This window comes from Triturus cristatus, chromosome 5_1 (genome assembly GCF_964204655.1).
Source record: "Triturus cristatus chromosome 5_1, aTriCri1.1, whole genome shotgun sequence".
NCBI classification, from domain to species: Eukaryota; Metazoa; Chordata; class Amphibia; order Caudata; family Salamandridae; genus Triturus; species Triturus cristatus.
Genome location: NC_140587.1, coordinates 314,621,638 through 314,648,479, shown reverse-complemented (window position 1 = coordinate 314,648,479; position 26,842 = coordinate 314,621,638). Strand labels below are relative to the sequence as shown.

Sequence of the window (26,842 nt, the reverse complement as noted above, 5' to 3'; positions counted from 1 at the left end):
TACATGGTTTGACAAGCCCTGCACGAAGGCTTATAAGGACCTAAAGCAGGCCCTTAAACAAAAGCCAAGGAACATGCTGGCCGTTACATTGGCCAGAAGGAATTATGTGTGAGCACGAAACGATAGAAGACTCAACTTTAAATGGTATGGGAAGATTTAAAGGAAGCACGTGAGGAGAGAAATAATCTAGCCTTCTGGAGAATTGTGAACCACCCTTTCTTCAATAAAATACCCCACCAGACATGAGACAATCCATCTCAGCAAAGAATTGGGTTGCCCTTTTTTTTAAAAACAATTGAATTAGAAGAAGTAAGAGAAGGCATAGCAGGAATTACACTAGGGAAATCGCCGGGGTGATGGGGTGCCCAGAGATCATTTTAATAATGTAAGGATCTCTGAGCCCCACTTATCGTTAAACAACTGTATTCTGTAGCCCGTGGCCATATTCCTACATCCTGACAACACTCAAATATATTTCCTGTTTTTAAAAAGGGCAACGAGAAGACCCAGCGTTCTACTGGCCTAGATCATTAATAGACGCTGAGGTTAAGGTCCTGGCCAGGATTCTCAATTGACGGACTAGTCTGACCACCAAGAAATTTTGCCCGATATCCCCTATGGCTTCAGGCCCGGCTGGGAGCCAAAGGAAGAGAATTTTAATCTTTATTTGATTAATAAATATACAGCTATGAAAAAGGTCAGTATACACTTGGCTTTCATGGACCTCAGCACAGCATTTGACACAGTGGATAGATCTAAACTGTGGGCTGTGCTGAGGGACAAGGGAGTGGACGAGGTCTGTGTAGCCTTTTTGCACCATCTACACACGGGGCTAGAGGCTTCTGTGAGAATTGGCCCCACTGGAGAATGCACTGTGCACTTTCAGTTCGGACGGGGGGGTCCGACAGGGTTGTATTTTGTCCCCCATGCTTTTTATTTTGCATATTAATAGGCTAGACTCGTTTTTAAGAGAATGCTGCCGGGACATACCATTAGTGGGAACTAGAATGGTCCTGGCATTATTGTACACGGATCACTCCGTTCTTACTGCAAAGACATCAAATGGTTTACAGTTATTATTAAATGTGTTTTATGGAGGATTTAGGACTGAAAATTAATGATCTTAAGTTTTATACTTTGACAGTAGACCCAAAAAACATGAAATCTAAAACTCACTATATAAAAGACCATTGCTTAGGGAAAGCAGATAGGTTTTGTTATTTAGGTATTCTGCTGGATAATCAATTAAATTGAGGACCTCTGGTGAGAGCACTTATACAATCTTTCAACACGGTAGCACATGTCATAGACAAAACCACGGCCCTCGTCCTACTGGACCTCTCGGCGGCCTTTGACACCATCTCCCACCGCACCCTAGCCACAAGGCTCCACGACACTGGTATCCGAGACAATGCCCTTAACTGGATCTGCTCCTTCCTCACCGGAAGAACACAACGGGTTAGACTCCCACCATACCTCTCAAAACCGACAGATCAGCTGCGGAGTACCCCAGGGCTCCTCCCTCAACCCCATCCTCTTCAACGTCTACATGGACCCCCTCGCAGCCATCATCAGGAACCACGGGCTCAAAATAATCTACTATGCCGACGACACCCAGCTGATCCTATCCCTCACCAAAGAACCCACTGTCACCAGAAACAACTTCAACACAGGAATGAAAGCTGTTGCCGCCTGGATGAAGGACAGCTGCCTGAAGCTCAACTAGGACAAGACAGAAGTCCTTTTCCTGGGAGTCTCCCCCTCTGCTTGGAATGACTCCTGGTGGAACTCTGCTCTAGGAAGTCCCCTTACCCCCACAAACCACGCATGAAACCTTGGCATCGTACTGAACTTCTTGCTCACATTGGACCGCCAGATAAACACTGTCTCCTCTGCTTGCTTCAACACACACTGCCTGCTTCAAAAGACCTTCAGATGGATCCCCATCAAATCCAGGAAGACAGCCACCCATGCCCTCATCAGCAGAAGACTCGACTATGGCAACACTCTACGTCAGCGTCACCCAGAAACTCTTTCGAAGACTCTAGAATGTCGCAGCAAGAATCTGCAAGACCAGAACTGGAGGAATGTCCTTCTCCTACCTCGCCTCCAAGACATGAAACACCCTGCCATCCACCTCAGGAAATCACCCTTGCTGACGCAAATCAGGAAGGACCTCAAGACCTGGCTCTTCGGATGAACTCAGCACTTAAGTCTGATCCACTGCGGCGCCCCCTCCCCCCCCCCCACCACCACCATCCACAGCACCTTAAGAATCTCACAGGTGAGTAGCCAAGCTTTACAAATCCTGATTGATTGATTTTTGCTAAGCACCTAGGTCATAGCCATGTGAAATCTATTTTACATCTCTATAACGCGAAGTGTATCCCCACCGTGGCATTTGGAGCAGACATCTGGGGCTATGAATTATGTGGCTCAATACTAATAGCTGAAAATACATTTTTTAGAAGGCTGTTACGAGTTCCCCGGTGTCCCAGAGGAATTTGTGCATGAAGAGGTAGGAGCAGTTTTTATCTCCGATTATATACAACCCCCCCCCCCCCCCCCCCCCAAATCCTTTTTTTGGTTCTCTTTATGGCTTAAGAGGAAGCTAGAATTTAATAGGGAGGTTGGTCAAACCTCAGTGTTTCAGCACCCCAGAGCTGATCCGTAGATGAGACGTAGCCTGGGTTAAAGAGTACTCTAGGATTACTACAAGAGAGGCAAGGTTCCAAGTGGCCCAACATAAAGACAGTTACAAGCACTTTTGATGGGAAGATCCACAAATAAAATGGAAATGAATTTATCTCTAGATATGTCAGCCCAGCCAGAAGGCTGCAAACGTACTTTTGATTAAACTTGTTCCCACAGCTGTCGATGAGATAGCATAAAACAGCTGATCGCCACTCTGCTCATGTGAAAAGACTACTGCACTAGAAACTTCACACGTTGTTTTTATTTGGGCAGCCTAAAGACTTAAGTATGTTTGCCCTCTTTTTGTGCCTTCAAATTGTAATCAAGTGAGACCAGCCTTATTGTACCTGCAATTATTAGACTCACTTAAAGTCTGCTGCTTTTTATCCCAGTTTCTGGCACGGGTCTATTCTGCTAATTTGTGATAATATTAATTCTGTGTTACAATGCTATTTTAATTATATGTTTTTTTAATACTGCGCCCTTCAAGATTATTTAAGCAAATTGTATAAAGATATTTATGATGATGATGATTAGATTAATGGATCTAGGTGGCCCTCTTTATTTCCTACCACCATAGCTGACCCTAAAATTTAGGTTGTTTGTTTGTTAGGTCTTATTAGGATGAGTCTCCTTACACTTCACTCACAACCACCTGTGTCGTAGTATTAGATGTTTCTCAATTTTCAATTTTAAGATAATTGTAATATATGCTGCTATCCATCTAGATTTTTAGAAGGGGCTTTTTATGCTTAAATATGAATTTGGAGATTCTGGATAGCCCATGTATTTACTATAGATTTTTAGTTGTTTTAATTATTTATACTGTGCTTTCATGATTGCTATTGCAAATCGAATTAAATACATCTGAAGCACTATAAGTTTGACAAGTACAGATGTGAGAAAGCTTTCAGATTATTGCAGAGTTGAAATTATAATGTCAAAAAGAAAAGAGGGGGGGGGGGACCAAGAGTTAGTTAATGGACCAGTGCCCGTGCTCCAAGCTAACCATGTATTCAACAAAGGGGGGACACTGTTCCAAGGTGAGTAGTGCAAACTGTCACTATCTTACTCTAGGAAGAGAGGAATAAGAAAAGGAGAAAGGAAAAAAGGAGGTCTTCTAGGTATGGGACTCAGTGTGGAAGAGCAGGCCTTGTCTCTTGTAGCCCTCACACACCCCGAAGGATGTCATGCTTCATCATCGGGCAGTTGCTCCTCTTCGGGCTGGCGCTGCAATGCCCTACGGGTCCCCCGAAAGGTCACAGTCGGAGGTCTTTTGAGAACTGCCGTTTGGTGCATGTGGGTATGTGGAGTGAGTCCTATGTGGAGGGTGACAAGGTGTGTGCAAAGCGATAAAACTGTCTAAGGGTTGCCAGAAAAGATACTTTAATGTGGTGGTACCCTTGGCAGAGTAAAACACCCGTAGGTTGAGAGTTACCCCTGTGTGCGTAATGTGCCCAGGTAACTATGAGGTCAGCATGCTTACTTTTCCAGTGGTCATCCCAACATAGTGTAGATTACAGGTGCAGGTGATGAGAAACACAACGCCTGCCGTGTTGCAGTTAGTGAAAGATCGCAAATCCCATGTCATGCCGTTATTGCATACCACTTTTTAGTAGCTGTGGTTAGGTGACATACGCTGCAATTACTGCATGGGTAGTGACCCTCGGGTAGCAGATGAAGGCGTAATGGCCCTTCTGTGTCAGCTGTGTTTTTGGGTCGAGCGTGCACCAAATAGTTTGAGATTTTTGCCTTTTCTGTGGCTGAACATGCGTTGTTGTATGTTTAAGACGCCACTGTTCAAAATTTGCCAATGTTTTTTTTACTATTTTAGTAACCCTGTCAGATGCGATGTTAAAAGTGGTGATACAGATAGGTCTTTTGTTTTTTTCATTTGTCTCTTTTTGTTTGTGTTCAAGTAGTGCTTCCCTGTTGTTAGAAGCTCTTTTCTTTGCTTGCGAAACTAAGTATCGTGGGTAATGTCTCAGTAACAATTTCCTGGACAGGTCTTTAGCTTGGGTGTTGTAGTCGGCTTTCTCAGTGCAATTATGTCTAAGAGGCAAGAATTGCCCGAAAGGGAGATTGTCTTTAAGATGTTTAGGGTGGAAGCTGTCATACATCAGGAGGCAGTAGGTTTGAAATGAGTGGTGGTAATCAAGGCTCCATTCTGTGCTATTATGTTGAGGTCAAGGAAGACCAGATGGGATCGGCTCATTGTGAAGGTAAACTTAAGAATTGGGTCTTGTTAGTTGAGCCAGGCCAAAAAAGCGGTTGCCTCGGATTCGTTACCTTCCCAAATCAGCAACACGTCGTCTATGTATCTCTTCCATAGTTGGATATGGTTGATATGTGGGTTATTGGGGTGAAGAATTTTTTGTTTCTCAAGGTAAAGTACGTAAAGACCTGCTACACTCGGCGCAAAAGTGCTTCCCATGCTGGTACCATGTTGTTGGAGGTATAAGGTATCCCCGAATTTAAAGAAATTTTCTGTCAGAGCTAGCCGGCAGCATTCGAGGACCACGTGTCTCGGTGTGTGATACTGCCATGGGTCTTGAAAAAGCACTTCCTCCAGAATATCCAGTGTTTCTTTATGTGGCAGACTAGTATACAGGCTCTCCACGTCCAAGCGTATCAGGATGTTGGTCAATGGGTTGAAGCGAAGGTTCTGTAGTAGGCAGCGGACCGCTTTAGTGTCCTGAAGGTAGGTATCAGTGGTTTGTATGAGTGGTCGTAAGAATGCATCCGCAAACTTCGATAATGGTTCCAGAATGGAACCAATGCCTGATACAATAGGTCTCCCAGGGGGATTCTCCATGGATTTGTGGATTTTGGAGATAGTATAGAAGTATGGAATTATGGGGTTGTTGTTTTCCCAAAAATCTGCTTCTTTCTTTGTTATTCAATCGTTTGTCAAAGATTCTTCTACTGACTGGCTATTTCAATGCGCAGGCGCTCAGTAGGGTCTTCTCGTATTGCGGTATAGTTTCTCTCATCTGCCAAAAGTCGAAGGCATTCTTCTTGGTAGTCCATTGTATTTTGTAGAACTATGGCGCCGCCTTTGTCAGCTGGTTTTATCGTTAGGTTTCTCTCGTTGGACAGTTGGTGGATGGCCTCCTGTTCTGTTTTGCTAGTATTGTGGAATACTCTGATAGTTCTGGGATCAATTTCAGTCACTTCTTTCAGTACTGCCTTCTCGAAAGCTAGAAGTTCCGCTGGGAGGCTGGTCGGTGGCGGGGTGAAATTGGATTTTTTGTGAAGTCCTGTGTCGCTGCTAGTGTTGGTTGTTGGCTCTTTGTCTTTGAAGAATACCTCTAGTTTGATTCTGCGGATAAACTCTTTCAGCTCGCAACATAGTTTGAACTTATCCAAACATGATGTAGGTACGAAACCTAATCCTTTCTCTAGGACAGACTTCTGAATGGGTGTCAAAACGGTATCTGACAGGTTTACCACTAAACTGGGTGGTTGCTCGTTGACGGGTTGTTCGGTGGGCCCATGCTCCGTGTGTGACTCCTTGCGGTTTCCAGGGGCTATGCCCATTGGACCTGTTGGCCTCGTTTGTTTCTTCCTCTTTGTGGCGCCTTGCCTCTCCCTAAAAAAGGCAGATTCTGTTGTTCTTGAGGTTGTGCTTCATCCCAGTATGGGTATGGTTGTTGCTGGTACGATTGGTGGAATGGCGGCGGACCATAGAAAAATTGTGGTGAGGGGCCGTATGGTGGAACACCTTGGTATGGAGACCAGCCAAACCTAGGTCCTCCCCTGTTCCTCAGCTGCCCTCCTCTTGATAGTCTGTTCTTATTGGTATAGTTACAGTTGTAACTAGAATCTGAGTGGTCTGAACCTGTGTCAGATCCATCGCTGTCTGTAATATAACCTGGGCTTCTCCCTGTTGGGGTATAATCCTCCCTAGTGTAGGGGTACACTTTTTCATGAGAGAAGGTTTTTTGGTCTTTCTGTAGTTTCACATATTTCATGTCTTTTAGACTAATCTCATATTCAGTCATAGTTTATTCAGTTCCTCCAGTCGTTTTTTTTTTAGCCCAGTGGTGCTTTGGTATGTTTTTAGCCGGATTTCTAAAACATGTATTCCAATCTTCATTTAATCTGAAAGGCGTGCTGCTGTTTTTATAATCAGCACTAGCCAATCCCTGGTGCAATGCCAGGAAATGAGAGACCAATCCTTTTTAAATAGCGTGTCTTGTTGAAAAATGAAGGGTTCATTTCTGACAATCAACCCTTGTGGGGCGATATTGGCTCTCAGATATTCGGTCATCATGATACCATGGACCAAGGTTTTTATCTGGTTACGTTTTAGTTCAGTCAATTCATCCCAGCATTGGCTGGCTTCGTTTGTATCCCGGTTGGTTGTCCCAGCTAGGGGAAGCATGGAAGCTATAATCCTGTCTACCTCCTCTTCTGAGTAGGTAAGACCCGTGACTTCAGTCATGTTTGTAGATACTGACTGTTTGCACTACTTATCTTGGAACAGTGTCCCCCCTTTGTTGAATACAGAGTTGAAATTATCGCATGTAAAATAACAATAATAAACAACAACAAGGCCCAGAAACCTGAAGGACATTTTGCAATGGCCTGTGCTGCATGCATGGCAGAGTTTCAAGCCCTCCACCCCCATTCGTTACTGAATGGGGGTGGAGGTGCAGTGCAGCTGGAGTCATATGCTGTGTCCAGAACATATAAATGTTTGATCACTATACTTGCAGGCAACGTTTTCAACTTTGTTATAATCTACAGCATACCCTGCTTCCCCTGGCAAGATGTGGCGTTTCCAGAAAGTGTGCAAGTGTCACAGTTTAAGGCAGTCAAGCAGTTCACAGTAATTTTGTCAGTGGTCACATCAATGCAAATCAGATGCCAAACAGGCAACCTGGTCCAGACACAGGACCAGCGGAATAAACATCTGAAGAAGCTCCTTTAGTCGTTCATCACTGATTGAACGGCCGAGGCATCATTGTGGAAAGTGTCCTCCAGCAAAAGCAGAGCACTACTGAAGACATCTTACTGAACAGGTGCCTGACATTGATGTAAGTGGAGGGAAATTACCATTCCTGGTGTACACTGGTGTCAGCATAAGTGTTATAACAGTGGGATTTGCTTGCATGCCTTCGAAACACTAAATTGCAGCTATCAAATGGACATATGTAACCTCTATGTTCCAACCTCTTCCTGCATTTTTTAATGTCAGACCTGCTTTTTCCAGTGGAGTGAATGATGGTGTAATTTTGATGTCTATGTTATGGACTCTGCTGGTCACATCACATGCCAGGTAGGTCTTTATACATGTGGCTTTGTAAACTAATGCTAATCATTTATACAGTAGATAATATACACTGACTTCTAAACACTCAAGTGTTATGCCTATTCATTAGCACTCAGTTTTAACCAACCTCAGAATAACAAAAGATAGACTAAGTACCTGCCAGGTTTCAAACACATGCCTTGCAGATTTCATGGAGCATTTGAAATGGATGCATAATTAACTGAGCTATTTAACCAAGATGGTAACTTGCAATTTGAAGGTATCACAATTATCTCGGCAAGAAAAGCATTAACACACAACTATGCTACATAAAATGCAAATCTGTGACCTACACTTACATGCACTGCAGCATGCACATTAACCTTCTGATCAGTTTTATGGTATTTCAAACTTGTGACTCTGAACTGATAACAGATATCTGCAGAAAATGCATCAAGCACTCGTTATCTTCCCACCAGTATTCTTCGAGCTAAGCTATATATACATATTTTCCTGCTGCAGGGGACCCCTAAAATAGCATAAATTAAAACATGCCAGTGACCAATTAAGTAAGCCAGACAGACCGCTTTCCTATCACATTTTCCATGTCTTTGGGAATTGGGGGGGGGGGGGGGGGGGGGGGAGTAGGAGGGGGTGAAGGCAGAGTTTATTAATAAGTATTGGAAAATCCAATAGCTCCCACCTTTTCAACCTATTTATTGGCTATGCCGATGTTGAGTAGCATTCGCAAAAAAAAAATAATCTATAAAATATTATATGTGTGCGTGTGCCACTGTAAACTTTTTTTTCATACTGAAAACTCATAAATTCCTATCCCTTTTGATTCATTCACCTGTTTACCTTGTCAACACTTTTAATTATTTAATCGAACAGGTTTAGACGCAGGGCTATGGCCATGTGCGACTCATAAGACGATGGCCCTTGTACAAATAAAAGGAATCTTCACAGGACACATTTCAAAGGTTAAACCAGAATGGTTTATTCAAATTAAAGAAGGCAAAATATAGATAGTCGAATTCGACATCAATAATTAATCAGATAATGAAAATGCAATAACAACATGAAGTATGTCCCCAAAGCAGCCAAACAGCCAGAACACCAGTAAAGTTCAGCAAGAAGCCTACATAAAATCTGCTCAGCCAAGAGTCAAGGAACGTCTAAGTATAATCAATAGATTAGAGCAGTCTGTAGAGTTAGGAAAGCAAAAAAGGTCTGACTATAAATCAACAGACAGACCAATGTGAAGTCGGACTCTGAGAAAGTAAGCAAAAGACTGGCACCTCTCCCAAAAAGGGCACATTGTTTAGGATTCAGTAATGAAACCAACACACTCGTCATGAGAGATCTGACATAATAGGGCTGTAATAATTAGGTTAAATATACTTTTTTTTAAAGAAAATAGGATACAACAAATAAGAAACACCTACTTTCATACGTATTTATAATATGGATAACATTAAACAAGAAATGACCATGATGACTGAGCATTTATAGAACACTTAAATAATAGCATCCGGAATGAAATAATAGTCTCCTCAATTGACTAAAGGAAGAGGCCTTGAATTCTTTCCGTCGGTGTAACATGAACGTCAATGCAGGTTGATTAGGCTGTCATGTTAAACGAGCACGTTTAATGTAAGCAATGTATTCGATTAATTAAAACCAATACCCGCAACCTCGTCATATTGCGCGTAGATTACTAAGGGTCGAAGGTGCTTGATAAGTGATGGCGTTGATGCTGAACTTGCCAAACGTAATCAAACAAGTTGGAATTTTTATAAAAATGAAGACTAAATGGGGCATCACTTAAAACTATGTGGGGATCTAAGACAGACACGTGGGGTGGAAAACTCAGAAGAGAAGCACAGCGGTGTGGGGGGGGGGGGGGGGTTGTGAGCGGATAGGTGCAAAGTCAGTGAATTGTTGAAATAGTAATATACATATGCGGGCAGGGGAGCGCAGAGTTGAAGGGTGGGGGTGGGGGAGGGGAAGAGATTGAAGGCACAGGCGAATGCCAACAATTTAAATAACTTTCAATATTAAGGAAACACATGCACACGAATCAGAAATTGAGCCTGTGCCCTAGAGGAAACTTAATATGTAGGCATGGCTTAATGGCATAGGTCTTTCTCAGCCTCTGTTTTATGTTATTAAAACGGTTCTTTCTGGGACTTTCGTCGTTCATTTCAAATGGAGAAGCAATCAATCGACTGAGAGTGAGTGAGAGACAGGCATAACAAGGGTGGGGATAGGTGACATGGAAGACTGACAGAAAAGAGCGGTGTGCTTGGGAGAAAAACCGCATGCAGCCTGAGCATGAGACCTACCTGTGCAGTTCTAGTGACCCCAGCCATCCTTACATGCTTCGGTTCTTTAGGCTCAATGTGAGTGGAGTGTCACGCAAACACTGCTCCGGCCGGAAACAGCAAGCGATCCTTTAACTGAAACTGTCCCAATCCGGAACTGGAAATTATGCGATAAAATAACACTCCCCCACGGAGCAATTTGGTGAACGCACAAAAACACACAGTGGTGGAGAGCTGTCAACGCAAGGCTCGTGGATGGTCTAACACGGAAGAAGCCATATTTGAGCTGTCATTTTTTTTGAAAACGCATCCCTATATTTACATGCTTTACCGGTTTTGCTCTAGGACAAACGATTATTTGGATACAGTTAGTTTTCATACATACATATTTTATGCAGATGTGGCTGCACACTTTTTCTGCAAAACATAATTTTATTACCGGCGTTTAATGGTTTATGTATACACGCATAATTGACATTTTATAGTCATTTTCTGATGTAAAATAAGAGGTTACAAGATCAAGGCTTCTTGCAATACGGACTTTTCTCCAAACAAAAGTTGTCCTGGCTGCGTTGTCCGTCCTCGCTGTTGCTGCTCTCAGCTGGGCGGAAGTGCGTCGGGTTGCAGCGGGTTTTTCGGATGCTGCAACGCTTTGGAGCTCTGCTCGATTAGAGCGGCGGCTGTTCTTTCGTTGAGCACTGTCAGGTAGAGCAGTTTTTGCCAAGGTTATGGATCGGTATCTGCTGTTCCTCACTTGGGAGAGTAGACCAGAGCCCGGGATTGCCAGGACTGGAGGTCTGTTTTGAAATGTCCTTTCTACTGCATGAACACATTCTATAAACTTCGGAAACGTCAATTACGAGTTAGGGCTAACTCATTGGTGTTGATTTTGTCTTAAATAATTGTTCTAAAGTGCACACGCGCACAAACCATAGAGAATGTCTGCGAATGTATTTACCCTATTGTGAAGCTTAGATAAAACAATAGAGTCGGTCTTAGATCTTCCAACCAAGGGCCACATTATTTTAACTCGTTTCAGGATGCAAAAAAATTGTCCAAAACAATATTGTGCAGTTTCTTTAATTGTAAATGAGTCTCAGCCGTTTTTAAAACTACTGACTCACCGATATCGCGAACTCACGAGTGATCCGGACGTTCAGCGCTGTTACATTTTAGTAGCTCAGCAGTGGTCGAGGTGGGGGGATTCGAGGGGCAAGGCATGCCCTTACTTTTCTAATTTAACGAAAACAGTTCCCCTACTTGTTGTCAAAAGTCAACCGTCCCGAGATGGTTTATTCTGGGAGTTGGCAAGCTTCAGCTGAAATGTCATTCAGGGAGCCTCCTGAGTTGTGAAACCGAGAGAAGGGCAGACCGACAGACAAGCCTTAGCAGTGCGCATGCTTGCCTGAAAGAAGTGTAAATGTGCAAAAATGCTCAACCTGCAAATGTAAAGAGCGTATGGAAGTGGCACTGGCTTTAACTGATGGAATCACTTGAAGGTTCTTGGGCATTTATTCATTTGGGAGGTATTGTAAGGGAACTAACAGCTAAGCTGTAAAGTGTGCTTTTAAAAGCGTAACCAACAAAAAAGTTGCTTCTTGATGGCACACATTCATTCTTTTTGAGGGGTATTGTAAGGGAGCTATAATCTAAGCTGTGAAATGTGTACCACCTGCAAAAAATATATATTTTGGAAACACTTTTTATCTTAAACCTTTTTGCGCATTCTATAGGAGCCTGTCTTATACTGTGTGTAATGTAAGTTTAAAATAATAACTTGCATATTCACAGTGCTTTCTGCCATAGACTGGTACTTTGTACCACTAAACATACACAAGTCACCATTCTAAACTGCATCAACCAGGATTTGGTGCAGGGGATTAACTAATAGAGGATTCATAATGTACAAAATTGTATTTCCCATTGATTGCCATATTAATTTCCATTTAAGCTGTGTTATTTTATATGCAGTTACCGGAAGGTGAAAGTAAAAAAACATTCAGAATATTTTTTTTAGCCATACCCAAACCCTCACTTACCCTGCCACGCCCATGCACACAGCGTCAGAGTTCTCATACTTTTTTAATGCGCTTCGATCACTGAGTAGCTGACACCATTACAAAATTACTGTGTGCAATAGAGGTGGGGGTGAGTGAGCAAAGGGGCAATGTCAAAGGTGTGGCTATAAATGATATATTCTGTCACTTTTTCGGTCTTTCAACTTCGGGTAACTCCATATAAGATGAATGCACTATCGTACGTTATGAAACCTGAATTAGTTAATTCACTGCAAAGGTCTGTGTGTGTGTGTAACCAGAGGGCCACAGAATGCAAATCTACAGTGGAGAATGGTGACTTGTGGATGTTTAGTGCTATGAGATCAGTCTGTGACAGAAAGACTGTGAATATGTAAGTCATTCATTTAAACTTTAATTACAAACAATATAAGAGAGGCTGCTACAAAATGCACAAAAAAGTTTAGAGAACAAAAAGTGATTCCAAAATATAGATTTCAGTAATACGCAGATTGTGCAGTGCATTTTTTTTAATAACGGTCTTAAAAGCACACATGTTACGGCTCAGATGGTAACTCCCTTGCAATACCACTTAAAAAGAATAAATCTGTGTCAGGATGCTTCAAGTGATTCTGTTAATTAAATGCAATACTGGTGGTGTTTCACAAAGCCAATGTGTCATTATTCTAAGGTTTCTAGATAGGGTTCCTTTTGGTACCAATACGACTAATTATTACAGACAAACTTTCTGGCCCGTCTCTCCTGCCCTTGACGCAAGTAATCCGCGCTAAACTTCTCCCAACAATTACCTACGGGAGTGAGGTGCTTAGAGGAAGAGACGCCAAGACCCTTGATAACACCATAACAGCTGCCTACAGGATCATCTTCAGCTTGCCCAAGCAAACCTCACCAGCTCAAATTAGGCTTGAATTTGGCATTGACCAACAGATCCTAGCAAGGCAGGGAGCCTACATGATAGCCTGGGATAAAGTGAGGAAATCGACACAAGGATCATTAAATGAATACTTGTGGAAGGAGTTAGTCCAACACCCGTCCTCGGCGGCAGCCTAGTTCCTACGGGACAGCCTGAAGAATACTGGTTTAGAGCAGCTTTGGGATACCCCATCAAATCATACAACTTTCAAAAAACTGGTCAAAAAATCGATCAAACAGCTTTCATGGACTCACGACAAGGCCGCCCTTTCTAAAAGAACGCATGGATGGATGATCCTAAATTCGTATTTAAAGAAGGTACCACAGCACTATTTTGGCGAGGGATATCCTAAATCCACCAAAATGAGCTTTTTAAAGTACAGGTTAGGCCTGCTCCCCTGCATTCAAAATCTTCCAACCTGGATCAAAAAAAAAATCGAGCCACTCTGTCGGCTATGTGGATCAGGGCAAGAGGATATGCTGCACCTGATCTGCTCCTGTGAGAAACTACGTGACGAACGAAAACTCCTGTTGAAACATCACTTCAACCAGCAAGGGATTCGTACACGTAGAAAGGCAATTCTGGCTTGCTTTTCCTCCCACGATCCTCGCATGAACTGCAGCTTTGTAAAATTTATGAAGGCAGTGGAAAGAAAGATGCCAAAAATTATCTTATAATGGTCCTTGTATCACTGACTCAACACTGCTTGTCGACTGACATTACTGACCATACGAACTCATGAGGGGAATAAAGAAAGAAGACATTACCTTACTAACATGAAGCGTGCAAATTATATTCTGTTTTATTTAGAATTGTCATTTTTGTATTTTTATCATACCTGTTCTTAATCAACTTTGTACAGCAATGGTTTTAAGTAACTATGCTAATAAAAATTACTTACTTACTTACTTACAGACAACCTCAACTACTGTGTTACGTTTTAAATCCTGACTTTGTGTTTCTCACAACATTGAACCCTTCACATATAATGCCTACAAGTAAGGATGATATGCGACTCCTACACCTTGTAAACCTCATTGTCTTATTTAACAGTTCCTGTATATTGATTTACACCCTTGTATGATATATTGTCTCTGAATAATGTGTGTGTTTAATGTGAAGTGCTCCAAAACCCTATATTAGGGTGAGTAGCACAATAAAAATTAAATTACAATTGCTATTCAAATCGTTATTTGAGTAATTACTCATAAAGAATTTGGGTTTCGCACTACCCACAGCTCTGAGTCTATTCCTTTGACAATCTTTGAGCACCTGAAGAACATCTTAGATAGTGATGGAATGGCCGCTTTGGTCCTTTTGGACCCGTCAGCAGCTTTGGACACCATATCGTACTGATTCATATGTTTGGAGAACTCAAGGGTACTGCAGTGGTGTGGTTAACCGATTTAACTCACAAATAGATCTCAGGCTATTTATCTTCCTTCTTTTACCTAGAATCTGACTTCACTAATCTGGCGTAACACAGTGGTCATCTTTGAGACCTACACTCTTTAACATATATATGACCCCTCTGGTATCCATAATCCGTAACTTTGGAGTTTAAGTCCTCTCTTACATGGACCATACCCATATAATAGTTTAATTCTCCAATGAACTTGGGAGAATAGGTTTAAAAACTGCCTAATTAAGGCCTTTTTGTGGATAAATGAAAACCATTCAAAACGTAATGCAGATAAAACAGAAATAGTTACTTTTGATAATGGTCAGGAAGTTTGTAACAATATCTGGGTGCCTTCTGAATTGGGAACTCCATTTATACCAACTGAAGTTGCCAGAAACCCCGGAGTAAAATTTGATAACCAACTATCCTTTAAACTGCAAATCAAAGATGTATTGGTGTCCTGCTTTGGTATCATTAAAACTTTGAGAAAGGTCACAGGGTTAATGAATGAATGGATGGATTTGGTATAGCGCACAGCCAATCAAACTAGAGTGTCCTGGCGCTGAAAGCGGACAATTCGCAGGTTACTGAAGCATGAGTTAGTTCATAAAAAGCAAGATTTTTAGGTTTTTCCTGAAGGTTGCAAAGTCCGCAGAGGCTCTCAGCGTAGCCGGTAGACTATTCCATACTTTTGCACCTAGGAAGGTCTTTGGCTGGGAGAAAAACTGTAGTACATGCCCTGGTACTTTGAGCTTAGATTATTCAAAGAGTTAGAATAATCTAATCTGATCAGGGCATTTACTACAGTCGCCCTGCTAATCTCATACGCTGATTAAAAGTCATTCATAGTGTAACCGCAAGACTCCTGCTTAACTCTCCTAGGCCGGTCTCCATCTCTTCGAAGCTTAGAGAACACTTTTGGCTGCTGATTTAAAAACAATTTCAATTTAAATTCCTGCAGGCCTCAGAAGCTCCTAAAAATGTTACTAGACCTGCAGGTCTAGTGACTTGAATAATCTACTCAACCTATTTGTAAAGCTCTTGACCCATAAACTGGTTTCAAATGATGTGATCGTGAGAAAATATTTTGATTCATTGATCCTCCATTTTCTTCATTATCACATATGAGATCAACTTCAAATCGGCGAGTACAGCATGTCTGGTGTACCAAAAACTCTTTAGTTTGATTTAATAGCCTAATCTTTTTTTCCATATATAATACAGATCACATATAGAATACACATGACCCTTGACTTGCCTCTTAGTTCATTAACAGCATTCTCATCAGGGCAGGGGCAGCAATGCTTCTCAAATCATGTATAAAAACTATCACTTTTAATAAATACATAACTAAAGCATGAAGTGGTAGCACACTGTCATTTGTAATCTGCAGATTTTACATTGAAATGGCCTCAAACCTTTCCACCGACATACGGTTTACTGATTAAACTATATAGTATATAAACAATAACGTTTGGAAAATGTTTCTGCAAACATTTGTCATTTGCACATCACCAAGTAAAGTGTTCTGGTTTGTTTTGCTCCTATTTAACTCTTTATTTACATCACACTTAATTACAAAATAATGTGCTTTTGTAATTCCTGATATATTTTGAAATATTTGTAATATTAATTTACAGGCTATTTATATAAATGTTAATTTACAGGCTATTTATATAAATGTTATGTGCTAGAGAAAAAAACCTGACGTCTTCAGACCGCTCACTTGACAAAAACCCCGAACTCTAGTAAGAGAGAGAAAAATAAATCAAATTTTCCAAGCATCAATTAGTTAAAAGACAAACTGACATTTGACCTCTTTCCTTGAACAGACAGCAAATTTGTTAAGATAAAAAACAGATTTAATGGCATCTTTATTGCTCATTCACTTTCTGAATGAACAAAACACCTGTTCGTTTCCAGCCTAAGATTTATTGCCAGATGGGACTAGTAGGTGCTGAAAATAGCTCGACCTCATAAAACTTCACTCACAATTGCGAGTGGATGACTAGATAAGACCTGGTTCTTCTGTCTCTTAACTATCAAGTGTTCTTCTTTGTTTTGAAGTCCTGGTGCATAGAAGCTCTTTCTGAGTAAGTACTCTATTAATAATTTTTGCATTGCATTACATCTTGAATGAAGGCTGAATTCCCCATTTGATCCTCCTGCACACGTCTACTGTTTTTGATATCTTATCCTATCTTTCCCTCGCCTGTTCTCTTGACTCTTGGGGTATGGTATTCAAAACCAGCATTATCTCACTCTCTTCTTCTGTTACTGCCTGAATGTAGGCACTCTTCACCTCTTTCACTCTAATTTCCGATACCTTCTTTGCTGAGTTTCCTAAGGTTCCTAGTTGAGCCTAACTTTGTTAAGTGCTGGTATTCCCCATGCTCCACTAATAGTTATTTATTCTGAATCTTGTGTCATAAGCAGATGGCACCCAGATTCTGCTCAGGTTAGATGGTGACCCCCCAAAATTGATAAGACTATCCCTGCACTGTTCTTTCAAAGGTGGCTTCTTGCAAGGTTCCTCTGGAGCAGTACCTTTAAAAGGCCTAATATCCGGCAGTACCTACTGTTTTTAAGTAATTTTAGAGAATATATTGTGAGGTGGGAAATCTGAAACTGAGCCAGCTGTTTTCAACACACCTGTCAACCTTGCAGAGTTGATTTTACAATGCTCAATAAAGATGTGTAACAATCACTTATGCAAGTTAGATCTGTAGAGTTTTCTCAGACACTCTTTTTATACAAGGCAGTTGGTAAATCGCATCTTTCCAACTTGGCCTTACATAAAATAATCAGCACCTGGATTAGTTCTTGCTAAACCTAGGTTTCTTTCAAGATAGGACAAATGTATTTAGCGTATGTTAGAAATGGGGGTCCCTAATTGGCAGAGGTATGCACCTTTGTCAAAGTATGGACCTTTGCTTCTAGTCAGGGTAAGGAGGATACATACTTTAGATAACCCCTGCTCACCACCTTGGTAGCTTGGCACGAGCAGATAGTCTTATCCCAAAGGCAATGTGTTAAGTATTTGTACTCAAAACAAACAGTAATACAGTGATAACACCACAAATGGACACCACACCAGTTTAGGAAAATAAAGTATCTTTATCTAAACTCAATAAGGCCAAAATGACAAATCCAACATACAGGTAGGAAACTAGCACTTAAAAATAGTTACTTCCAAACTAAAGCTTGTAGTCGTGACAGCAATAAATACAAAGTACGGCGCCGACCACGAGATGCGCGGTGTCGGGCACAGAGTCACACGGACCCCAAAACTAACGGTACCTTTGTATAATGAAGTCTATGACGATGCACAGTGTCGTGGAGGTGAGGCGTCCGTGCTGAGACGAGGCTGGTTCCCTGGCTGCCACGGGGGAGGCGAGGTGTTGTCTGCGAGGATGCGACGTGTCGAATCCAGGACAGAGGAAGTCAGTTGCGTCTGCTGTGATGTGTCGGTTCCAGTGACGGTGCTAAGTTGGCGAGTTTGTGGAGTCGCCCTCTGCGGTTAACATTGCCACGATAACAGAATGTGGGCGCTGGCGATGACAGTCGGTGCAAGCTCTGGCATCGGGAAATGCCAATAACTGCAGGCGTCGAAGGGCGTTTGAACTGCAGTGCAGGACGGGCGGTGCGTCGTGCACTTCACAAGCGGTGTCCCTGGCCTTGTTGCAGGTCGCGGCCTCTCAGCGGCGTTGCTTACAGCGGCAAAGACAGGTTTTCTTGCTTCTTTGCTTCCAGCTCCCAATAGCATGAACAACTTCCAGAGGTCCAAAACTGGAATCGGCACCTCCTGGCAGGTCAGAACTCGCAGCAATAGAGTTCAGGGTAGCTAGGGGTGAAGACTTTGTGTCCCCGAGACTTCAGGAGGCCAGCACACTCCTCACAGCTCTTCTCCGTGGCAAAGGTTCCTCTTGAGTCCAGAAGTGACCCAAAGTTCTGGGGTTTAAGGTCCACTACTTATACCCCATTTTGTCTTTGTTCTTTTTTTGTGCAAGGATCTCTGAGCCCAGTCCAAACCAGTTCTGTCCTCACTGGTACAGTATGACCTCAGGGGGTGGAGACGGCATTGTGCAAGGGAGATGGGCCCTATTCAGGTGCAAGGAAAACTCCTCCTGCTACTCTAAATGCATCCAGGGCCTATTTAGCCCATCTCTGAGTCATCCAGGAAGGGCCAGGCACACCTCAACTGCCTCAGTGGCTGTCTACAGTGAATGCACATCCACAGCCACTGTCATTCCAAAACTAGACAGTCAATCCACAAACAGGCAGAGGCCCACAGTATGGTTATACAAGAAAATGCCTATTTTCTAAAAGTGGCATTTTCAAACGCATAATTTAAAAAACATCTTTACTAAAAGATGTGATATAAAATTATGAGTTGCGAGTGCCTAAACTTTATTCCTCTATCTTGTCTCAATGGGAAGTTATACTTGTAAGATGTTACAAAGTATTTCTCATGATAGCCTATAGGGCAGATGGCCTTTCAATAGGGAAAAACTAAATTGGCAGTATTTCACTGTCAGGACATGTAAAACATACCACTACATGTCCTACCTTTTCACATACACTGCAATCTGTCCATGGGGGTACCTTGGGCCTACATGAGGGGTGCCTTACATGTAAGAAAAGGGAAGGTTAGGGCCTGGCAATTGGGTGCACTTGCTAGGTCGACATTGCCGTTTAAATCTGCTCGCAGACACTGCATTGGTGTGTCTGACATATCTTTTAATTGCTATTCGTGGGTGGCACAATCAGTGCTGCAAGCCCACTAGTAGCATTTGATTTAAAGGCCCTGGCACACTCAGTGCACTTTACTATGGACTTACCAGTACATCAAATATGCCAATCAGGGAGAACCAATCACAATAACAATTTACATCAAGAGAATTTGCACTTTAGCACTGATTAGTCATGGCTAAAGTGCCCAGTTTCCTAAAGGCAACAGCAATAGGTCAAGACAAATAGGAGGAAGAAGCAAAAAGCTTGTGGATAAGCCTGCGAAAAGGGCCATTTCCAGCAGTGTATCACGGCGACGTGTAAACATTTTTGTTATATATCTTTCAAAATAAAATTCTAAGTTCTCTTTTTCAAGTCAGCAAACAAATGGTAACTAGTATGACTTTGCTGCCTCAAATTGTGTTCATAGTTATAATTTTGACTAGTTCCCCAGAAACTTTAACTATCAGCTTGTATTTACCTGGAACAGTTTATGCTTGTGTTCAAACGAAAACTTACCTTCAGCACCTTACTCTGGTTCGGAGGACGAGTGCTCTACCTAGGGAAGTTCAAAACTCTCCAGAAGCTATTTGAGACCAGAACTTGCGTCTTCTTCTTAGCACGATTGAAGGAAGAGGTTCTTTGGCTGGTAACTCTCCCTCACCTGGCAGCTTGACCCGCTGCAATAATTAGTGAAGTGCTCTGGTTGCCTCTGTTTTTGTTTTTGCTTCCACCGTGGCGACTATCATCTTCCTGTTCTCCGTAGAATGTTTTTAAAAGAAAGTTAGTCCTTTTTTGTGCCAGTGGGTAATCCTGTCTAGGGGACGTTAGCCATGCTTTGTTTTGATGGTGATGCAGTGCTTTTTACTTGATGTGTCACTACCTTTCTGACCTTAATCGTTTTATAGCACAAGTAAGTTGCATTTGAACATCTTTTCTTACTGCAGCTTTTTGCAGAGATTTTATCCGATCCCAATCAGCTTATTACCAACATGAGATCTCTTGGACTTGTACAACAGGTGGATAGCCCCACCCACTCCGCTGGGCACACACTTGATCTAATATTTACAAACTCGTCGTGTACTATGGTGGAACCCCCGTCCCCAATATTATGGTCAGACCATGAACTACCGAAATTTACCATCCCAGCTCAGAAAATTAAAAATGTGCCAAAAACCGAATCAAAATAGAGAAGGTCATGGCGGAAAGTCACTTCTACCTCCTTTTCTACTCATTTTAACCCTCCATTCACATGCCAAGAAGACAACACCGATCTGGTTGCAACCTCTCTTGAGGGAGCCATAACATCTGCTTTAAATAAAATTGCTCCTTTCACTAAAGTCAATTTCAAACCTAGAACCTCACGCTGGTTCACGAAACCAATGAAGAAATTGAAACTCTTGCAGGACCGCGGAACGAAAATGGAGGAAAAGAGTCAGCAAGATCGGGGAAAAATATAGAAGTATCCATTGTATCTACTTGGAAAGTATTAGACAAGAGAAAAAATTATTCATCCTAAACCAAATAGAAAAAGCAGCAAATTCTAATAAAGAGCTTTATAACATCTTAAAGGAGTTCACGTCGCCCCCAGTACAGTCACCGATTTCCATCTCGCAGAACTGTTTGAACTTTCTGTGAACACAATTCACAGTTCCTCTCCACTTCAAGAAGTCACTAATATCTCACAAAATCACCCCTCTACTCCTCCTAGTTCTATCCCTACCCTGGAAGAATTCTCTCCATGCAATCTGGAAGATGTGATTAGCGCCATGAATAAAATAAAATCTGGCTCACCTGCGGATCCTACACCACCGCGTTTCCTTCCAATAATTGCACCTGTAATTCTGACAGACTTATTCAACAACTCGCTGTCGCAAGCTGTCGTCCCTAAATATGGAAGGCCGCAAGAGTCAGACCTATTCTAAAAAAAACCCACTGCCGACCCAAATCTTCCAATAAACTACCGCCCTATCTTGCTCCTCCCCTACTTTGGGAAGATGCTCGAGTCGCTGGTCAATAGATCACTTACCAAGAAAGCCATGGTCTTCTGGACTCGTCACAGTCCGACTTTAGGGCCGCACACAGCACTGAAACAGCATTGGTAGAAGTCACCGATAACATCAGGCTAGCATTGGACAGAGGACAATCCTCTATTATTGACCTGCTAGACCTATCGGCTGCCTTTGACACCATCTCCCACAGCATTTTAGATCTAAGACTATAGGAGATTGGTGTCAGAGGGAAAGCCCTCAAATGGCTGAGAAGCTATCTAACTGACCGAGTCACTGCTGTTCAGATTGACAACATTGTTTCCAGTAATAGACCTGTAAGGATGGGAGTACCCCAGGGCTCTATTCTGAGCCCGACACTCTTTAATCTTTACGTAACTCCGTTGGCCGAGGTGATCAGATCCTACGGCTTTGATGTCGTGTCTTATGCCGATGACACTCTGGTCCTGATCACCCTCGGACCAGACCCCACTGACATGAAAATACGTTTTAAAAATTGTATGACCCACATTGATAGATGGATGAACCTGAACCATCTCCAATTAAACGGTGGAAAGACTGAAATAGTCCTCTTTAGCAAAGCCCACGAATGTTGGTCCAGTGACTGGTGGCCCCAATCCATGGGACCCTGCCCAGAGCCAAAACAATCTGTCCGGAATTTAGGTATCCAAATAGACAATAAATAGATCAGTTCAATCATTTAGTTGGTTCCTGTTTCGGCATCATGCAGAATTTACGTAAAGTTTTTAAATGGCTCCCGACCCAATCTAGGAAACCATTAGTCCAAGGCCTGATCATAAATCAAATGGATTATGGCAATGCTCTTCTGTCTTCTGTAAATGAAGACCTCTTAACCAGGCTCCAAGTCCTGCAGAACACGGCTGCCAGACTGGTGCTGAATCTTCCTCCGAGATCCCCCCCCCCGGCCTCAAACTTAAGAATCCTCCACTGGCTCCCTGTCAGAAAATAACTCGTTTTTAAGATTCTCTGCTTAACTCATAAAAACATTTATGGAAATGGTCCCGATTACTGGAAGAAGAAGAAACTCAGCTGGTGTTGCCCATGCAGGGCTCTAAGATCCAGCAACAAATTTCTTTTAAATTCTATCAAAATCCATGCAACCAGAGTGGGAGGCAGATCTTTCTCCTTCCTCGTGCCTGCTTTCTGGAATAAACTGCCCCTATACTAGCGCACCATCTCAAGTCATAATCATTTTGGGTGGGGAGCTAAAAACTTGGCTGTTTGAGTCCTAAACGGCTCTGCTTAAATTAACATCTGAGCTTTTCTGCAAACGCCATGAGACTTTCGGGGTGATATGTTTGCGCCAAATAAATATTCCTGATTTCATTTGACGGAGTGAGCCATAAAGTCAGTGTCCACTCTGTTCCGTTTTTAGGTTGAGCATTCGAGAACTCTTGTGTATACTTTAGTATATACTTATATTTGTATGTACTTTGTGGGCTGTGGACATCAGCCCTAGGACTTGTCTGCTTCCGCTTAGGGCCTTTTTTTCTGTTCAACTGCATCTTTTTACCTGTCTTGATAGAAAACAACCAGTAGACGTCAGTAAAATACCAGAATTGCTTTCTGGTGAGGGACTTTCTTTTTTTAAAATTTTTCTGGCAAGTGTCTCTATTTAACTTTCTTGATAGAAAACAACCAGCAGAGGTCAGTAAAATACCAGAATCACTTGATCATTCTCTAGTTTCCAGTCCATAGAAATTGTCTTCCACGAGCACCTGTAGACAATAATATTATTTCAAATCTTGTATTTTCAATGATATGACCACCGATGGTCCTGATTTTATATTTAGAACAGAGCTTTGGACTATACCATTTCCCTCTGAAAGGCAATATTTCTCTCCATGTGTTCCCATACCTTGTGTGTCACGCAGTTTGGTACTTACTTTCCCTCCATGTTAAAGAACAGTAAATGTTTCAGCACCCAGGCTAGTGTACTGCATAGCTAAATACATATAAGGTCCCAAAGGCGAGAACGTTTGCATTACAAATGCTTGTTTTTGTCTTTCTTGGAACTACGGTCTTATTTAAGCTTGCTCCTCGTGTAAAGTGAATTAGACTGTCTTTTTAACAAAAAAAAATTCTGGTTTTACTGGTTGTGACACTCCTTTCATGCATAGCAGATAGCTGTTACTCGACCTGGACACAATTATATATTGTTTTTATTTTAAAGACATTCAAAATGACCACCAAATTTGAATGAATGTAGATACAGTAAATGTTTAGGTACATTTGCTTAACCAAATAGGGGCAAGATTAAATCACGTGGATTCCCATGTGGCTAGGGTTTTTTTTTTTTTGTATCGCATTTATTTCCTGAAAAACCAAAGTCCTGATCATTTGGGGCCCTAGTCTTTCTGCTTGGTAGGTGTTCTCTTTACTCTGCCCTATTTTTGCTCACCACATTTCTAAATGCTCTGCTGATTTTGCTTCTTCTTTAATCATCTCCTGTGAAAAATCATCTTTCTCCTCCCTCTTGAATTCAGAAACTGTGGTGCAAGCTGTTATCCTTTCTCATTTATATTACAGAAAATCTCTTTATTTTGTTCTTCCACAGTATCTTCATTATCAACTCCAAACTGTTCAAAATACTGCAGTTTGCCTCCTCTTTAACCTTCCTTGCCACTCATCCATGTCTCATCTTCTGGCCAAAAGCCATTGACTCCCTATCTCTTAGTGATCTGTTTTCAAAATACTTTGTAGCTGCCATTGCATTGTCCACTGCACTTGTCTCCTCTACCCTCAGAAAAGATTCCACCCCTATAGGCCCTTTTGCCTTCTTCGTTGAGTCTCTCCTAAATATCTGGTTGTCCTCAAGGTCTCTTATAAATTAGTCAACGTCACTTTTTTCTATCTAGCTCTTAACCATTGGAGCATTCGCCCCCTTTTTAATACAATCAGCACAACATCTTGCTCTTCTGGCAGTCTCAACTTTTCTTTCCCCCTCTTACTAAGCTTCTTCCGATGTTCCATTAATTCTTTTCTGTTTGTGTTGACCTGTTTCCTACTGAAAGTCAAGGAGAAGGACACTGGTATTAATGTGCTTAACAAAATATCCTCATCCAATGTTGTCCAGTTGGGGTAGGATCTCTTTACGGTGGCATCTCTGCTAGCTAGATTTACCTCAGCTGTGTGTCTAATGGTGCAAGAGTTGTGTTAACCATATTTTAACAGGCTTGTAACTTTTGTTTGAACTGCTGGTGCTCCTGATGAACAACATGATTGGGTAATTGGGATGATAAGGTATATCTGGGCTGTATTGGAGGCATGCAAGATGTTCTTTCTAATATGTTCTGTCATGTGTTGGATTGCCCTGTGGAAAACAAACAATACAAATATTGCATTAAGTAGGTGAACTCCATTTTTGTTAGGACAAGCACAGAAGGAAATTAGTTAATGTGCTTAAAGGGCATGTGAAACGGGATCTGGACGCTGGTATCCAATATTAATGTATTCCTGCAACTGTAGTGAAGCCGTATAAGGTTTGTGGAAGGCACACGTCCAGACAAGTCTCATGCGGTCAGTTTTGAAATGAAAGGTTAGGCATGTAGTAGCTGAAAAAACAGGTCCTCCCCTCTCTGGGATGGTAATGGGACAACAAAAAAGGAGTGTCAAGAGCCAAGATAATTGAGGGCTTCATCTTATAGTGGGACACTGAAACCTCCATGTGAGGGACCACAGGGAATTAATGTCAATTATGAAATCTAGTGCAGATGTGAGGATCACCTAGATGAAGTATAGAGCGATGGCTGAAAAGTACTCTGAACCAGTATCCCATCCAGTTGAAAACAATGATTGATTTCTAGTTACACCGGAACAACTTCTCTTGCACTAAACCATGAACGTTACACCCACCTGCTGGGTGGAGTTTAGAAAACAGACCCAGGAACCCCAGTCTCATTGTGGAATGTATTGTCAGTCCTGTCCTGCCAGAGACCTGACAGGTGCTGAACCCCACAGGAATGCTGGGAGTTACGTTATGTTATGTTAGTTCCACTTAGTGCTCAACTCACCCGGGGGCATCTCGGCGCTGTTAAAGAAACCTGACTGAGAGACCAACCATAAGAAGTTAAAACAGGTAAGCTTTTAGTTGTTTCCTAAATGTGCTAAAGGTGGAGATCTCGCAAAGAGCAATTGGTAGTTTATTCCAGTACCTTGGAGCAAGGTAAGAAAAAGCTTTGCCCCCTGCACGATTGAGACGTATTCAGGGCACCTGTGAAAGGGCTAGTGCACTAGATCTGAGATTTCGGCAAGGTACATGTTTTGTAAGTTTTCTTTGCAGAAAGCGGGGACCTTTGCCTTTCAGGGCGTTATATGTGAGACAACAGATTTTAAAATAGGACCGCTTCCTCACTGGTAGCCAGTGCAATTCCCTCAACAGAGGGCCAGAAGGAGAGCCTGCCAGGCGTTTCAGGGTTATTTTTGCCACGGTATTCTGGATCACCTGTACTAGCAAAGCAAGGTCTCTCCTACTTCGGCCAGCAGAGCGTTCCCGTAGTCCAATCTGCTAATCACCATAGCTTGGACAAGGGTTCTGCAACAGTTAATGGTCAGATAAGGAAAGATCCTGCGCAGAAGACGCAGGTTGTAGTAACAGGATCTAGTTGTAGCAGCAATATGATCTTTCGTAGTTAATGTCCGATCAAGTTTTATCCCTACATTTTTGATACTTTGTTTAGGCACAGGAACTGCTCCCAATTGGTAGGGCCACCACTCGTCCGACCAGATGGTTGAGGCTTTTCCCCATTAGCATGATCTTCATTTTTTCAGGATTCAGCTGGAGGCAATTCTCAGTCATCCAGCTGGATATTGCAAGCATTCCAGCGGTAAAATGAAGTTTCTCTGTTTTCTAAATTAGGACCAACAGGGAACATAAACTGAGTATCATCAGCATATGAAATTATCTCAAAACCGAACTGCTCTATGATCCTTGCCAGTGGGGCCATATATATATATATATATATATATATATATATATATATATATATATATATTATTAAATAAAGTCGGACTTCAGCAGGAACCCTGGGGTACGCTCTTATCCAGGTGCGTTTTCCCTGAGAGATAAGGCCCTAATTTAATAGTTTGTTGTCTGTCTGACAAAAAATGCTGCAGCCATTTTAAGGCTGTTCCTTGGATACCGCAAGACTGTAATCTTTCCACAAGCTTTGGCTGCGAGATGGTATCAAAGTCCGCGGAGAGATCTAATAGGATCAATACTATTGATTGTCCAGCGTCCATTACCTGTCTAAGAAAGTCAGTCACGGCCAGAAGGGCAGTCTCTGTGCTGAACCCTGGTCGGAATCTCGATTGCGAGGGGTCCAGAATTTTGTTGGTTTCAAGATATGACCCCAACTGCCTATTTATTAGGCTTTCCAATTGCTTACCCAACAGGGGTAGCAGAGAAATAGGACGATAATTGCTGAATACTTGTGGATCAGCAGTAGGTTTT

General features: G+C 42.1%; 2 protein-coding genes across 3 annotated transcripts in view; one reads left to right on the top strand and one right to left on the bottom strand.

The window, feature by feature from the left end:
* Window positions 1-10,455, bottom strand: part of MRPL13 (mitochondrial ribosomal protein L13) — a 166,260-nt gene extending 155,805 nt beyond the window's left edge. The window contains exon 1 of the mRNA XM_085604071.1: window positions 10,300-10,455. Coding sequence (XP_085460197.1) covers window positions 10,300-10,326 — 27 coding nt within the window. The 5' untranslated portion in view covers window positions 10,327-10,455. The remainder of the gene's footprint in view (window positions 1-10,299) is intronic.
* Window positions 10,456-10,885: 430 nt separating this feature from the next.
* Window positions 10,886-26,842, top strand: part of MTBP (MDM2 binding protein) — a 236,302-nt gene continuing 220,345 nt past the window's right edge. Inside the window, exon 1 of one of the 2 annotated variants that reach the window (XM_085605039.1) lies at window positions 10,886-11,073. In XM_085605039.1, the coding sequence (XP_085461165.1) occupies window positions 11,007-11,073 (67 nt within the window). In that variant the 5' untranslated portion in view covers window positions 10,886-11,006. The remainder of the gene's footprint in view (window positions 11,074-26,842) is intronic. The other variant, XM_085605040.1, reaches the window with a different exon arrangement.